The sequence below is a fragment of the Callorhinchus milii genome, unplaced genomic scaffold, assembly GCF_018977255.1.
Source record: "Callorhinchus milii isolate IMCB2004 unplaced genomic scaffold, IMCB_Cmil_1.0 Scaffold4, whole genome shotgun sequence".
In the NCBI taxonomy this organism is placed as follows: Eukaryota; Metazoa; Chordata; class Chondrichthyes; order Chimaeriformes; family Callorhinchidae; genus Callorhinchus; species Callorhinchus milii.
Genome location: NW_024704745.1, coordinates 52,300,890 through 52,314,581, shown reverse-complemented (window position 1 = coordinate 52,314,581; position 13,692 = coordinate 52,300,890). Strand labels below are relative to the sequence as shown.

At 40.3% G+C, this 13,692-nt stretch overlaps 1 protein-coding gene across 1 annotated transcript in view; it reads left to right on the top strand.

Moving 5' to 3' along the window:
* mao (monoamine oxidase) overlaps window positions 1-13,225 on the top strand; it is a 77,343-nt gene extending 64,118 nt beyond the window's left edge. Inside the window, exons 14-15 of the mRNA XM_007901666.2 lie at window positions 9,122-9,184; window positions 10,814-13,225. Of these exons, the coding sequence (XP_007899857.1) occupies window positions 9,122-9,184; window positions 10,814-10,969 (219 nt within the window). The 3' untranslated portion in view covers window positions 10,970-13,225. The remainder of the gene's footprint in view (window positions 1-9,121; window positions 9,185-10,813) is intronic.
* The last annotated feature ends 467 nt before the right edge of the window (window positions 13,226-13,692 follow it).

The window sequence follows — 13,692 nt, the reverse complement described above, 5'->3', positions numbered from 1 at the left end:
AAGGGTAATGTATAAATTCAAGTTGTTTTTTTTCCATGTTACAGGGGGTCCTTGTTTAAAAGTTAGATCCAATAGCTGGATTGGGGGAGGGGGGAAGAAGAGATTAAATGCTTTGGATTGTTACATAATGTAACCTCAGCAGCAAATGGCCTCTAAAAGCTCCCAAAGCTCCGGCAGATTTCACATCCTTTTTTTTGCAGAGGCAATAGACTGCCTGTCTACAGAGGTCATCTGTCTCTGTGTTTCTGGGCCACTCACTTAATAGTCACGTATCAAAAGCACCAACCCATGAAACTGCCGCCAATACATCCAAGACAAACACAGGTGTGCACGGCTGCCAGTTGGCTAGATACAACTATGTTTTATATTGATTTACTTATTGTGTTGCTGTTACTACTTTTGGTGTCTGTGTTCGTTTTTCTCATCTGCCTCCACACATGGTTCTGCATGTCATGGTTCCTTTAGGCTAAAAGCAAAGGCCAGGCTGAGTGGATGATATCTGCACTTGTTGGTGCTTGGCCAAATAAGCATAATAGAATTTATTTCCCTGAGGTCGAGCATTTTCCTGTCCTGGGGCTCTCTTATCTACCAGCTCAGCCAAGAAATAATGAGAAGCAGCCCGGGCAGAGCAATTGTATCCATGTACAGTAACATTAATTTATGTTATTCCATTGAATGAAGAAAAACACTCACCCTTTCCCTACTCTTCCCGTGCTTGCACCAAGATTGACCCAGTCCATTCTCACTCCTTCTGCCCCAACCAATACTGCACGTGGGGCAGTGAAGGGCCACAGTTAGATATTTTGTTGTGCACATTTTAGCTTTAGTTGAAAACATTAAATTTGACATAAATAAATGTAAGAGATTGAAAACTGAAAGTATATATTGCAGTTGTTGCAGGGTAAATTGTTGCTATTTTTTGCACCTAAAATTACCAGTATCCTTGCTGAATATTACTGTCTGTATAATTGAAATAGCTTAATGATGTGTGGAAAGTTCCAAATATTCCCAAACCACTAATATTTCTATCTTCCCACAAGGAATACAAATTTCTTCACATGAGTCATAAATAATTTGAAGCTGTTTTCCTTATGGAAGAATGGTCTCTTTTTAACAAAATTCGATACTGGGATCTATTATGCAAGTTCGAGAAAAGGTTAGGTGGCCTTAATTATGCAATTAATCAAATTATGTAATTAACCAAATCTTTCTCTCTGTACATATGTGATTACACATAGCGCATAATATAGTTTCATTCAATCCTGGTTAAACCCACTCACTTAATGGACCACAGCTAAATCTGCCAATAGCACTAGAAAATGTGTTTCCAGCAGTCAATCTCCTTTCATCTCAATGAACCGCATGACCTAAAGAGAACTGTTTATTCTCCTTTGGCAAATGCACTGATTTCTATTGTAGTAGCCTATCAAACTATAAAGGCAGTGTTCAAGGCATATCGAGATATAAAAATCCACCTGCCTGCTGTATAATTGCTGTCAACACATTGACATTGCTATTGTTTGAGTTTGTGTCCCTTGTTGCTGGCTGCAGTTCTGAATAACAGGAGATGGATTGCTGAATGAACTGGGAGCTCAGAATCTGGGAACCTGAACTTTGAATTTTACATTTTTAATTTCTTGTAATCCTGTTTAGAATTAAGAAACATTAGGAACGACATCATCCTCTCATGGGGGGAAAAACGCTGTAAGACACATTTGCAATGTATAGCAACTATAATAACATCAATGTCATTTTGTCCACAAATATACAGTCAATTCACTTTACAGTATATTCTGCGAAGTGCTTTGAGACGCCTAGAAGACGTGAAAAGCGCTATACCAAATGCAAGGATTATTATTGTTAATGTCACTTTACTTAAAGACAAGAGGAAAATAATCTGCAACAATATAAAGAACACAAAAGGCCTTTGGTACTTCAGTCCTTTACTAAACCAGCGAATTTGCTGCTCTTAGTTGGTTACTTGCCTGCCCTTTTAGGAGTATTTTAGATTCACTGTGCTCCTCAGACTCTTAACACATCTTAATCTACCAAATGTTCAAGTCTATAACCTCTCAAAAATTTTGTTAAATAACTGCTGATTCAACTGTCTTTGTACTGAAGGTATAGACACATAAATTAATCATAGCAATCCACTGAGAGAAAGCTCCCAGTGTTTAATATTATTCTGTGTTCTACCTTCAGTGCAAAGATGAAAGAAGTTATATAATAATATAATAATCCTTGCATTTGATATAGGACTTTTTACGTCTTCTCGAGGACTCAAAGCGCTTCACAGAATAGACTGTAAAGTGAATTGACCGTATATTTGTGGTCGAAACGTGGCAGCCAATTGCGCACAGCAGTGTCCCACAAACAGTCGTGGATTGAAAGTGACCAATTTATTATCGTTTTTGTTTTTGGAGGGATTATTATTAGGCGTGTGGAGTAAGGAAACTTGCCCAAGGATTTACCCTGCCTGGAATTGAACCCAAATGTCTCGCTTGCAAGGCAAGTGTTCTAACCACTTGTAGCACAGTGAGCTCAGTCAGCAGAATTCTTCAATCACTTCTGTGCAACCTTTCTAATACAGCAATGTCCTCTTTCAGATAGAAGGCTGAAAATTGAGGGGATTTAACTTGTGATTCAACTTCCTCCTTTCAATGTTAATACCACCTCGGTGTATTGCTATCTATCCTAATCTGTTCTTTTGTTGTGCAGTTGTGGTTTAACGGCAAGTCTACTTACAATGCTAAATTGTTTCCCTAATTTAACTCTTATCCACAGTGTAGCGTTTCCTGAGTCGGGCTCATAGGAACATGGGCCATTCAGTCCCTTGAGCCTGTTACATAGATCCCGGCTGATTTGTACCTGAACTACATTTTCTCTGCTTTTCTCCACATCCCTTGATATTGTTACCTAACAAATACCTGTTGACCTTAATTTTAAAAGTTCCAATTGACTCAGCATCCACTAGCTTCTAAGGAAGAAGATTCCAGATTTGCACACCTTTGTGTGGAAAAAATGCTTCCTGGTTTCACTCCAAAGAGGTGTAGCTCTAATTTATGCTTATGTCCCCTTATGGGAGAATTCCCTCACCAGAAGAAATAGTTTCTCTAAATCTATTCTATCGAGTCTCTTCATCATTTTAAACACCTCGACTAGATCACCCCTCAACCTTCTGAACTCCAGGGAATACAAACCAAGTTTATGCACCTTATCCTCATAATTTAACCTTTCCATCCCCATTACCATTCTGGTGAATCTGTGCCATACCTCCTCCAGGACCAGTACATCTTTGCTGAGGTGCAGTGTCTAAAACCGAATGCACAACTCCAGATGGGGTCTGAATAAAGCTCTGTACAACTGAAGCATCACCTCCTTGTTTTTCTGTTCCGACCCCCATGAGATAAAGGTCAACGTTCCATTAGCCTTTGCTCGCGCTTTGTACCTGTTTGCTTTTTGTCCATGGACGCACACTCCACCTCATTGAGTCAATCCAGAATCTTGGCATCTTGTTTGACCCTCAACTGTCCTTTCTACCCCATATCCATGCTATAACCCGCTCTGCCTTCCCCCACCTCCGCAACATCGCCCGACTCTGACATTGCCTCTCCCCTCAAGCTGCCAAAACCCTCATCCACGCATTTATTACATCTAGGCTTGACTACACAACTCCCTGCTTGTCGGCCTTTCCAAATCTCCCTCCACAAGCTGCAGATCATCCAGAACTCTGCAGCTTGTGTCCTCTCCTGTACCAGGCTCTGTGACCCCATCACCCCCACCGTCTCCTGGCTCCTCTTGTTCCCCATCCCCTGGAGGATAGAGTTCAAAATCCTCGCCTTGAAGGCCGTCAATGGCCTTGTTCCTTCCTACCTCTGTGACCTGCTAAATCCATATCAACCTGTCCACTACCTCTGCTCAGCAGACTCCGGCTTCCTCCACATCCTCCATCCGCCCCGCCCCATCGTTGGTGGTCGGGCCTTCAATGTCCCCCCCTCACTCTTTGGAACTCCATCCACAGTCCCTTTGCCTTGCTCCCTCACTTGCCTCCTTCAAAGGACATCTCAAGACCTTCTTCTTCAACCGTGCCTTCGGCCACTCTCCCACCCTCCGTGCCCTCCACCCCCTCTGATCCCAACCCCCTGCTCGAGTCCAAATCCCTGACTGTCCAGCGCTTGGGATGTCCTCCCGATATAAAAGATGCAATACAAATGTAATTTGTTGTTATTGTATCAGGAGGCCTCATCTTAATTGTACCTTTGTAAATCCAAAGCTGAACCTGAATCAATCAATGCGAGTCGTTCAAAGTCTACAATGGACATAATTGGTATGAATGACAGATTTCTGAACAGGGTTACCTCAGGTCCTGTACAGGCAAATAAAGAGGTTCTGGGGCTAGTATTCTGCACTGTTTGCTCTGAGGTGAAATTTGCAGCAATATCACCAACAAGGACATAACTGCTTATGTGCAAATTCAAGTACCAAGAGTTGTTTCCAAGATGTGAAGCATGAATTTAATTTTTCTACCTTTCCACAGTTGGAAAGACATGTAGACAGTGCAGCTAGAGTCAGTGGGGGAAACGGTGTAGTGTTGTTGCTTCCTATCACATGATGATCACCCAAGCACACTAGCAGAGTAACAGACTTTATAATCGTCTCATAGCAGGATAATAGTAATAATCCTTGTATTTGATATTCCACCTTACCACTTTGTTAAGCTGCCTCAAAGTGGGATTTTACTATGAAATGTAGTGACTGTGTATTTGCAGGCAAACATGACAACCAGTTTGCGCATAGCAGCGTTCCCACAAACAACATTGAAATGAATGACTAATTGAATCTGTGGGATTGTTAACCAGAATGCAGAGCAACATGAGCTGTGTTTTAGCCCACAAGGGACAAAATGCCCATTATCTGAAAGCCAGTTTAACAAATTCCCTTCACTCAAGCCCAGTGAATCCCCGTGAAATTCAGTATACATCTGCCGTGAGACATTCGATCTTGAAATGATTGGCACCAGAGCCCATCCCAGAATATTGATTAGCTCTGGTATAAATGTAAATCAAATTGGCCTCCACTCAAAAACAAAGTATTTGACCACCCCATGGACAGCTCAAGAACAGTCAAGGAGCAGTTTGTAACATTATCAAACCTAAGTATTGATAGGATTAAAAATTAATGCTAATTAGCAGAGCTTTGGACATGTTTAGTTGCAAACGCACAGAGCACTCACCCCCATGTTAACCGAGATTGGGAAGGAGGAATATTAATCTAGATTTCCTCTCGTCATCACTACCGGAGGCAATAAACTCCAGGAATATTATTGTACATTCAAGATATGGGATTCACACAGGTCAACTTTGCAATCAGGATATCAGTGATTAACCTGGCTCAGTTGGCAGCACTATCGCCTCTGAGTCACAAGGTTGTGGGTTTATGCTCCAAGTCAGAACATTAATGTCATATAATCTAGGCCGATATGATGCTGAAGGTGTACTGAATTGTTGGAGGTGCTGTCCTTCGGATGAGACAATAAAGATGAGGCCTTGTCTGCCTGCTCAAGTGGATGTCACAGATCCTATGGCACTGTTTGAAAAGAAGGGAGTTTCTCCCGATATCCTAGCCAGCAATTCCTCAGATAAAACTAGTCATTTATTCATTCGCTTCACTTTACAGTAGGTCCTGTGAAGCGCTTTGAGACTTTTTCCTGACGTGAAAGGCTCTATATCAATTACAAGGATTATTATTAGTTTATATGATTTTAACTTGATTTGTACGGATTAACTACTCAGTCATAACTTCCCACAAAACCTGTTAGTCTCAAGCCTGCAGATCACTGGTTAAATTATATTCTCTCTTTATGATTTTATGTGGTTTGATTTTGTGACTGTCAACAAACCTCTAGTACCATGATTCCTCCATTCCTGTGACAGTCTCCTGCCACCATCAGAGATTTTGACTGCTGGTGAAGTCCATTGACCAGGTTATTTCTGTGTCATTGCTTCAGCTGAGAGGGAAGGAGATTTTCCACCTCACTGCTGCTCTAGGCTGGGGAATGCAGCCAGTGCTCCACTATCAAGTGAGTCTATGGGAACAGTTCACTGCGAGTTAACCTTTTCGATGAAAGAATTAATTTGATGTTGCACAAGCTCCCCTTTTCTAATATACAACCCGTTTAACTCCACTGACCACTGCAATTTGTGACAAAATCCTGTGATGCAGGCAATTTGACCTGTTCAGGTTTGGTTAATGATTAACATGAAGATGAACAAGGTTGCAGCAAATCAATTCCCATTGTCAAACTGGAAAAAAGAAACTCGATAGCATCTCTTATAGCGTTCACATGAAATATGCATCATTCTTAACAATTATCATATTTAGACGTGATCAATTCCTTCCTTCCGATAACATTAAAAAGATTGCTTGTATTTTCTTTTCATTGCCCTTTCTTGAAGTGGCAAATACTCTTTTTAAGATGATTTTAAGCTATTTGCTCTGGTTAGTTTTTTTTCAACTCATTTCTAAACCATTTACATTTTGTGGGGTCTAGTTTGCGGGTTGTGTTAACTGTGTGCAATCACATATGTACTGAGGGAATCATGGGTACCTTAATTATGTAGTTAGTAATCAAAGAAGATCACACCTAATTCTTTAACCTTATCATTGCTTATTAGTTTAATGTGTCATAGTTTGTGCCATGTCTCATTACTCATAGTTAAGGGTACCCGTGACCCCTTTTACACATAACAGTTTACACAAAGTTAGCACAACCTCGATCCCAGGGAATGTAGACCTACAGGGCACAAATGATGGCAAGCAAGAAGAAGAATTGCAGCAGCAACAACAACTTGCACATATTTTGCACCATTGTGTAGTTGTCATGCAGGGAAATTCTAAATCGAGTATGAGCTTTGTTGCGAAACTGCATGCCAAATAAATAAGAATAATGATTGCATTTGATATAGTGCCTTATCATGTCTTTGAGACATCTCAAGGCGCTTCAAAGTGTATGGCATTACTTTTTGAATGATTTGAGCACTCTAAAAAGGAGTTGAAAAAGGCAATATTTGAACATTGTTTTCTGTTAAGAAATATTTAGATATGTGAGATCTAATTTGTTGAGTTTTAATAAATCTGGAACTTGTCTATGTGTTGCCATTAGGAGATTTTTAAAACGTAAACAAGTGACATATCTATTGGCCTAACTTACAGATGTTTAGCAATCCAAGTGTGTTCTTGATAATGCTGTATGATTGAAATCCATAGTGCGATGTTTGAAGGCCAGTGAAACTCTAAATGGAATGATGGCTCTGCCACTGAAATGTGAGGATCTAAGTAAATGTGTAGCGGGGTTTAGCTTTTAAATCATTTGAACACTCCACATAAAATAGACACACTCACTGCCTTCATGCAAGTCCTTATGCCTGTTCATAAATCACTTTTAATGTCATAAAACCCCATGGAGTGGAAATAGCAGCAATGGGAGAGCAGTGTAGCTCTGCCCAATGTGAAGCAGGAACAGCTGCCCACCCAGAGGGATATGACTAGGCTTAGGGAGAAGAAAACATGAACAAAGTGGATCATATTGTAGGAATGGTCATAAAAACAACTGAGTGTCCAAAAAGTGTTTTTTAATTTTTTTTTAATGAAAAACTGTTTTATTATCTGAGTTAATGCCAATATTGTGCTGACTCTAAACACTAGAAATGTTTTGCGCCAATAAAGTGCCAGTGTGTGAAACGTAGCAGTGCAGGGCTTCAGATTTCTAGCATGTGTCGCTGAGCAGGAGCGAGCCATGGCGCAGAGTGTGTGTCCACCCGCTGGATCATGCTGATCTCAGCTCTGCTGTTGTAGGGCAACATTGGCTACAGGTCAAACATTTGTCCGTTCTGCCTTTCCACACCTCCGCAACATTGCCCGCCTCTGCCACCGCAGGCCGCCGAGACTCTGATCCAGGCTTTCATTATGTCCTGGTTTGACCACACCAACTGCCTGCTCACTGGACTTCCCAACTCTTCCCTCCACAAGCTGCAGATTATTCAGAACTCCACAGTTCGTGTCCTCTCCCGCACCAGGCTCCGGGAACCTATCACCCCTGTTCTTGCCCAGCTTCACTGGCTCCCCATTCCTCAGAGAATTGAGTACAAAACACTTAGTCTTACCTTCAAGGCTCTCCATGGTCTTGCTCCTGCCCTAGCTCTCTGACCCCATATGAACCTATCCGCTCCCTCCGATTGGCAGACACCGGCTGCTTCAGGTCCCCCGTGTTTCCCGCCCCACCAGTGGCAGTCGGGCATTCAGCATCTCTGCCCCCACACTCTGGAACTCTATCCCGCAATCCCTCTGCCTCACCCCCTCTCTTGCCTCGTTCAATTCCCATCTGAAGACCTTCCTCTTCGATCGTGCCTTCGGCCACCCTCCCACACCCACCAGCCCTTGCCCTCCCCTTCTGACCCCAACTCCCAGCTCGGAACCAAAACTCCTGATTGTCCAACATCCTGGGAGGTCTTTCCGACGTGAAGGACGCTATACAAGGGTCATTTGTTGTTTTTGTTGTCCTTTAGAAGGGGAGGGTCTTGCACCATTCTGACAGCTGACGCACGTTTTTTGCACTTATACTGATCACCTGCAAAATATACAATCTTGGGAAGATTAACACTAGCACTTGACTTTACGCTGTCATAAAAATTATGTACAAACTGTAATAATAATATTCCTTACATTTAGCGCAGCGCCTTTCATATCAGAAGGATGTCTTAAAGCATTTCACAGGATTTGATGTAAAGTGACTGTGTACTTGACAAGCGAATGGGATAGCCAATTGGTGCATAGCAATGCCCCACAAACAGCCATATTTTCACTTAAGCTGCTAATCATTCACAGAAGGAGTTTACGCTTTAGAACCTATATGCGGAAAGGTGGAGAGTTACTGCTAACTCCCCACATTAGAATGTAGCCATGCTCATGTGAATTGGCATTATTGTCACTTTTAGTAGTCTTTGATAACAGGAGTCACTCAGTAAATGTCAACCCACTTGTAGCTTTCATCCAGCCTCTGTCACTGCATCCAGACCTATTACTAGGGTTTATTCTGACAGAGAATTCTGCATTTTTCTTCCAGATTCTGCACAAAATGGGGACTATTTCAGAATGTGAGATCTGGCAAGACGAGCCAGCGTCTGTGGTGAGTTCCTGATTGATCATTATTTCCTGATGCTTCACACTGTGTCCTGTCTGCGATCTCATTTATTGCCTGCTGGAAGCAAACTGGCATTGCTGGCATTGGGGTTAACCTGTCACTCTTTATATTGGTCAATAAAGACCTCTGGGTGCTCCTGTTAAATATATTGTTCCATGCATTTCTAAAATGATTAATTGTACGCCTTCTGGCCCTTAATGTTAAAGAAAGTGGTTGTTAGACCATTTGATGCAAAGCTGCTTTTCAGTGCTGTCTTCCTTATACATAGATTTGTACGCTTGCTCACCTGTTTACCAGTCACATGGTTTAAAATTATCAAACTGATCATGTAGCAAGCACCCATTTGGAAGCCCAGCCCACTCCCTCCCTCCCTCCCATGAAATATCATATTTAACCAGCATTTCTTTTGCCTGTCACCTCACTGCCTAAATACTCAGTGTTTCACCCCCAAATCACATGATTAATTTTTTATGTCCTGCACTCAGAGCGAGAGGAATCTCTCTGCTGCATTATAATAGCATGAAAGAAAGGGCTTGAGTGGGAAAATGTTGGTTGGTGCAATTGGTGTGAGCACTGGAAAGAAATGCCTCGATACATAAGGTGTGTCACGTGTGATAATCTGTGATTTTCCCATTGACGCCCTTTCTGAATCCGATTGTTTTTCTTTTTCTTTTATCCCCTCTCTCATATTCTATTCTATTTAATTTTTTAAAAAGAAAGTTCTCAAGTTTAAGGATCTTTTGTTTCTGTGTAATTTCATTTCCGTTGGAGTCCAAACCAAAATTTGATGCAACAGCATCAAGTGTATTTTTAAAATGTTCTTGTGTTTCATTTTTTTGATGTGGGAAGTGATTTCGAACATATCACAGAAGCCAACAGCACTGAGTTTGTTCTGCATACACTAGACTAGACAATTCTAGTCTACATGAAGCACCACTTATCTGGGAGGTTGATTGCAATTCTGACTATGTTTGGATAAAGCATTGTCCACTTAATAACCTAGTTATTAAAGTGATGTGGCTTAATGCTGTCTCAGATATTCAGGGTAGATTTTAATAAGGTGGCTTTCCTTTCAAATGCTAATGAAGCAACTGTGTTTCAGCACCAGAGTTGTGGTGGAATGGAAATTAAGGGGTGGGGGAGGGCTGGAGGGAGCAGATCCATGTTATGACCATTATCGTTTTGCAAATGTATCTGCTTTGTGCAAAATGGGGAAACTAAACCCTTTTGTTATTTCACTGCCAACATCTGGAATAGAGTGAATAACATCTATTTCATGGTGAAAAATACCTCACCTGACACCTGACCCTTCCCCATCTCCTCCCCCCCCCCCCCCCCCCCCCATCAAACTGTAGCAGGAAACAAGAAGCATGAAAATTGGCCAAGAAAATTGCAAGGACAAGTCACGGATGAAACTGAAAATAACATGTGGAATTGCTCACCTCTCTATAGACTGATCCCATCTCTATGACAGCATATGGTAGAGGGGCAGATTAATGAATTCAAAGAGAACTTATTTCAGATGTCATCATATCTGTATGGTCTTTAAAATACTGAGGCATTGTATATTTTAATTGAACAAGACCCTAACCTAGGCTCAATTATTTCTTTCAGGATGTCCCTGCAATTCCATTCAAAATGACTTTCTGGGAGAGAAACTTGCCTTCAGTGTCAACATGTCTTAAATTTGTCGGGTGGTCTACAGTCCTCACCTCTGGAGCGGCTGCAGGTCTGTTTGCATATAAAAAGGGACTCCTGGGAAAGAACTGAGCTGTAAAGACTTCCACAATGAAACGTGCTACCTTTTCCTTAATGCACGATATCACATTCATGTCACCTGCCGATTCAGTAATCTGAAAAGAAATTCCATCCCGTTGATCCGCATGATCGTTTAGGTTTCACATGACAAAAGATAGACAGTCACTGCGAATCCTGTAAGTTTTCCATTAAAATTCCTCTGATCTATTAGAGAACATTAATTTAGCATTTATAATAATAAAAAAGGGGTTTGCATCTATTGAGAATCACCTGGCACTTGATGTTTTTTATTCTGCATCTACTTTCTCATCACATTATCATTAGATCCCTTAAACTTATGATTATAATTTGCTTATAGTTGCACCTTAATGCTTGCATTTAATATTAATCATGTTAAATAAGAAGTTGCATTTATGATTACATTTTTGTCTCTAATTACAGGTAGCTGAACCTTATTTAATAAATAGTTGTGTCCAGTATAGGAAATACAATCTAAAATCTCATGAATCTCCTCGTTGTTATCAGCCTATTTTAGACAGTGACGCCTTTCTAAAATTTTAGATCCTTAATGTTATTTAATGACTTTGAGACCCATCAGAGACAGATTGAGACACAAAGGGATAGCGTTGTAAACAAGTACATGACAAGTTATGCTAGATAAGTTTAGTGATCCAAATCCCTGACTGTCCTCTCGAAGTGAAATGCTCTATACATGTGGAATTTGTTGTTGTTGAAAGACTATAAAGTATATATGGTACGACAGCTGGGGATATGATCCACAGCTTTCTTGAGCATTATAAAAGTCTGTAAGCATAAGGCAGCTAAGTTGCCTCTCTGTTCACGACAGGTGTCTTTGTTTCATGAATAATATATTCTTTTTTGTAAAAAGCCAATGTCCTAATTCAGAATTTATGTTAAAAGCAAGTGTTTGATTAAAGTAGTTATACAAACTACAGATATATTTTTAAAAATCAAAAGGTGTGATGGTGTGGCTTTTGTCTAGTTTGACTAACCAGGGCCACTAAACTTATTCCAGATGTCCCAAGTCAAGAACCCCAATAGACTACAGGTATAATAATTGCTACTCAAATGGACCATATAGTCCCCACCAGGGAAAATTTGAACCATTTAATCCGGATTTGATGTAATCCTCTCAGTTAATGATTCGGAAAGTCTTTGCTCTGTCCTTTTTCTCCCTTATGCATTTTTCCAATGTACAAACCCAAGTGAAGTTAAAACTTGATTTTACCAATATGCACTTACTCTAAACATTATATTTCTGGACTAAAATCCTAACGTTTCTGATAATGCATTTGCAACCAGTTTGCTGACTGAAGATGCCGTTTTTGCAGTTTTATCTTTTGTGATGTTAAATGTTTAATAACTTAGGGAAATTGAACTGTGTTAATTCAACTTCATGTTAAATATCAGGAGCTGAGCAGGTGACCAGACACAATGCAGCAGCACATCACTGTTTTATTCAATTAATTTAAAGGGGGGAGACTACACCACTAATGTGTGTAATGATTAAGCAGGGAATTGCCTAAATAGTTGTCAATAAACATAGACGTGAACTCGATGTAATCGTGGTGGAGCTGACATGGAATTACAGTGATGAATGGTGCAATTTGCGTATCTGGCTATGTTGAAATCAATGTATTTGAAATCTTACAGTGATGCTAATTGTGTCCCTCTTCCAAAGACGTTGTGTTTAGTCTTTGTTGGATCTTGTGCCTTATCTCTTTGTGGTAATTTTCCTTTCTCAAGTGCCTACGTGACTGTCTTTAATGTACACAATTTCAACCTGTAATGTTTCAAAGTTTTCTATTGTCAACTGTGACATTTTTATTTCTAATGTTGATAAGCAGACAATAATGTGAAGCTGGTGTCAGCTGTTAATGGATAAATATGTCAGTGGATTTTTTTGGGTTTATTTGAACATTGTGCAAATCTCATGCTAAACCAGTGTCTAAAGTGTTGCTTGGTAGAACTAATTATGGCTTAATTGTGAATAGGAACCACCAATAAGCAGGGTCAGCCACTTGTAATTTATTACTAGACCTTGCAGAATTTATGAGCAACTTTGAGAATGCACAGGTAACTTGTACCGTGAGCGCAGAGTTACGAGATTAGGTATGCAATTGGATAATCAAGCATTTGGTGTAAAATTGTTTTGGATAAATTAGGGCCAATCCAGTCTTGTGTTTATTATATAAAAATTAATACAGTTTGGTTACAGATCTGATAATAAAACTGATGTGAAAAAAAGTCTGGGTGTAACAGTCTATTTATTTATATAAAGAAATGGAAATTCTGTATGTACATTATAACAGACTGGGAAAGAATTATTGTTTGCAACTCAGAAAATTGTTGGAGTGCACATCCTAACAGTTTGCAGGCAAGATGCTCTTCTGGTCTTTTTTCATTCCATCGTTTTTTCTAAAGATATGTTTGAAATGGTGAAAAGTCCAGTCTTATGGCAGTGATTTAATCATAGGATTGCATTGTCAGGATCCCGTGCAGCAAGATCTGGAAAAATGTATCTCAAGTGTTACTTTTGAAAAGCACCTCACTTACACATCTTAACACCAAAACATTGGGATGGACTAGTCATCACAAGATTGGTTTGGATGAAGAAGGCTCTTTGGCCCATTCGATCTCATCCTTCCAAAACATCTACTCTACCACTCCCCCATGACAATAAAATAGCATCTGTAGGAGTATATCCTTGTACT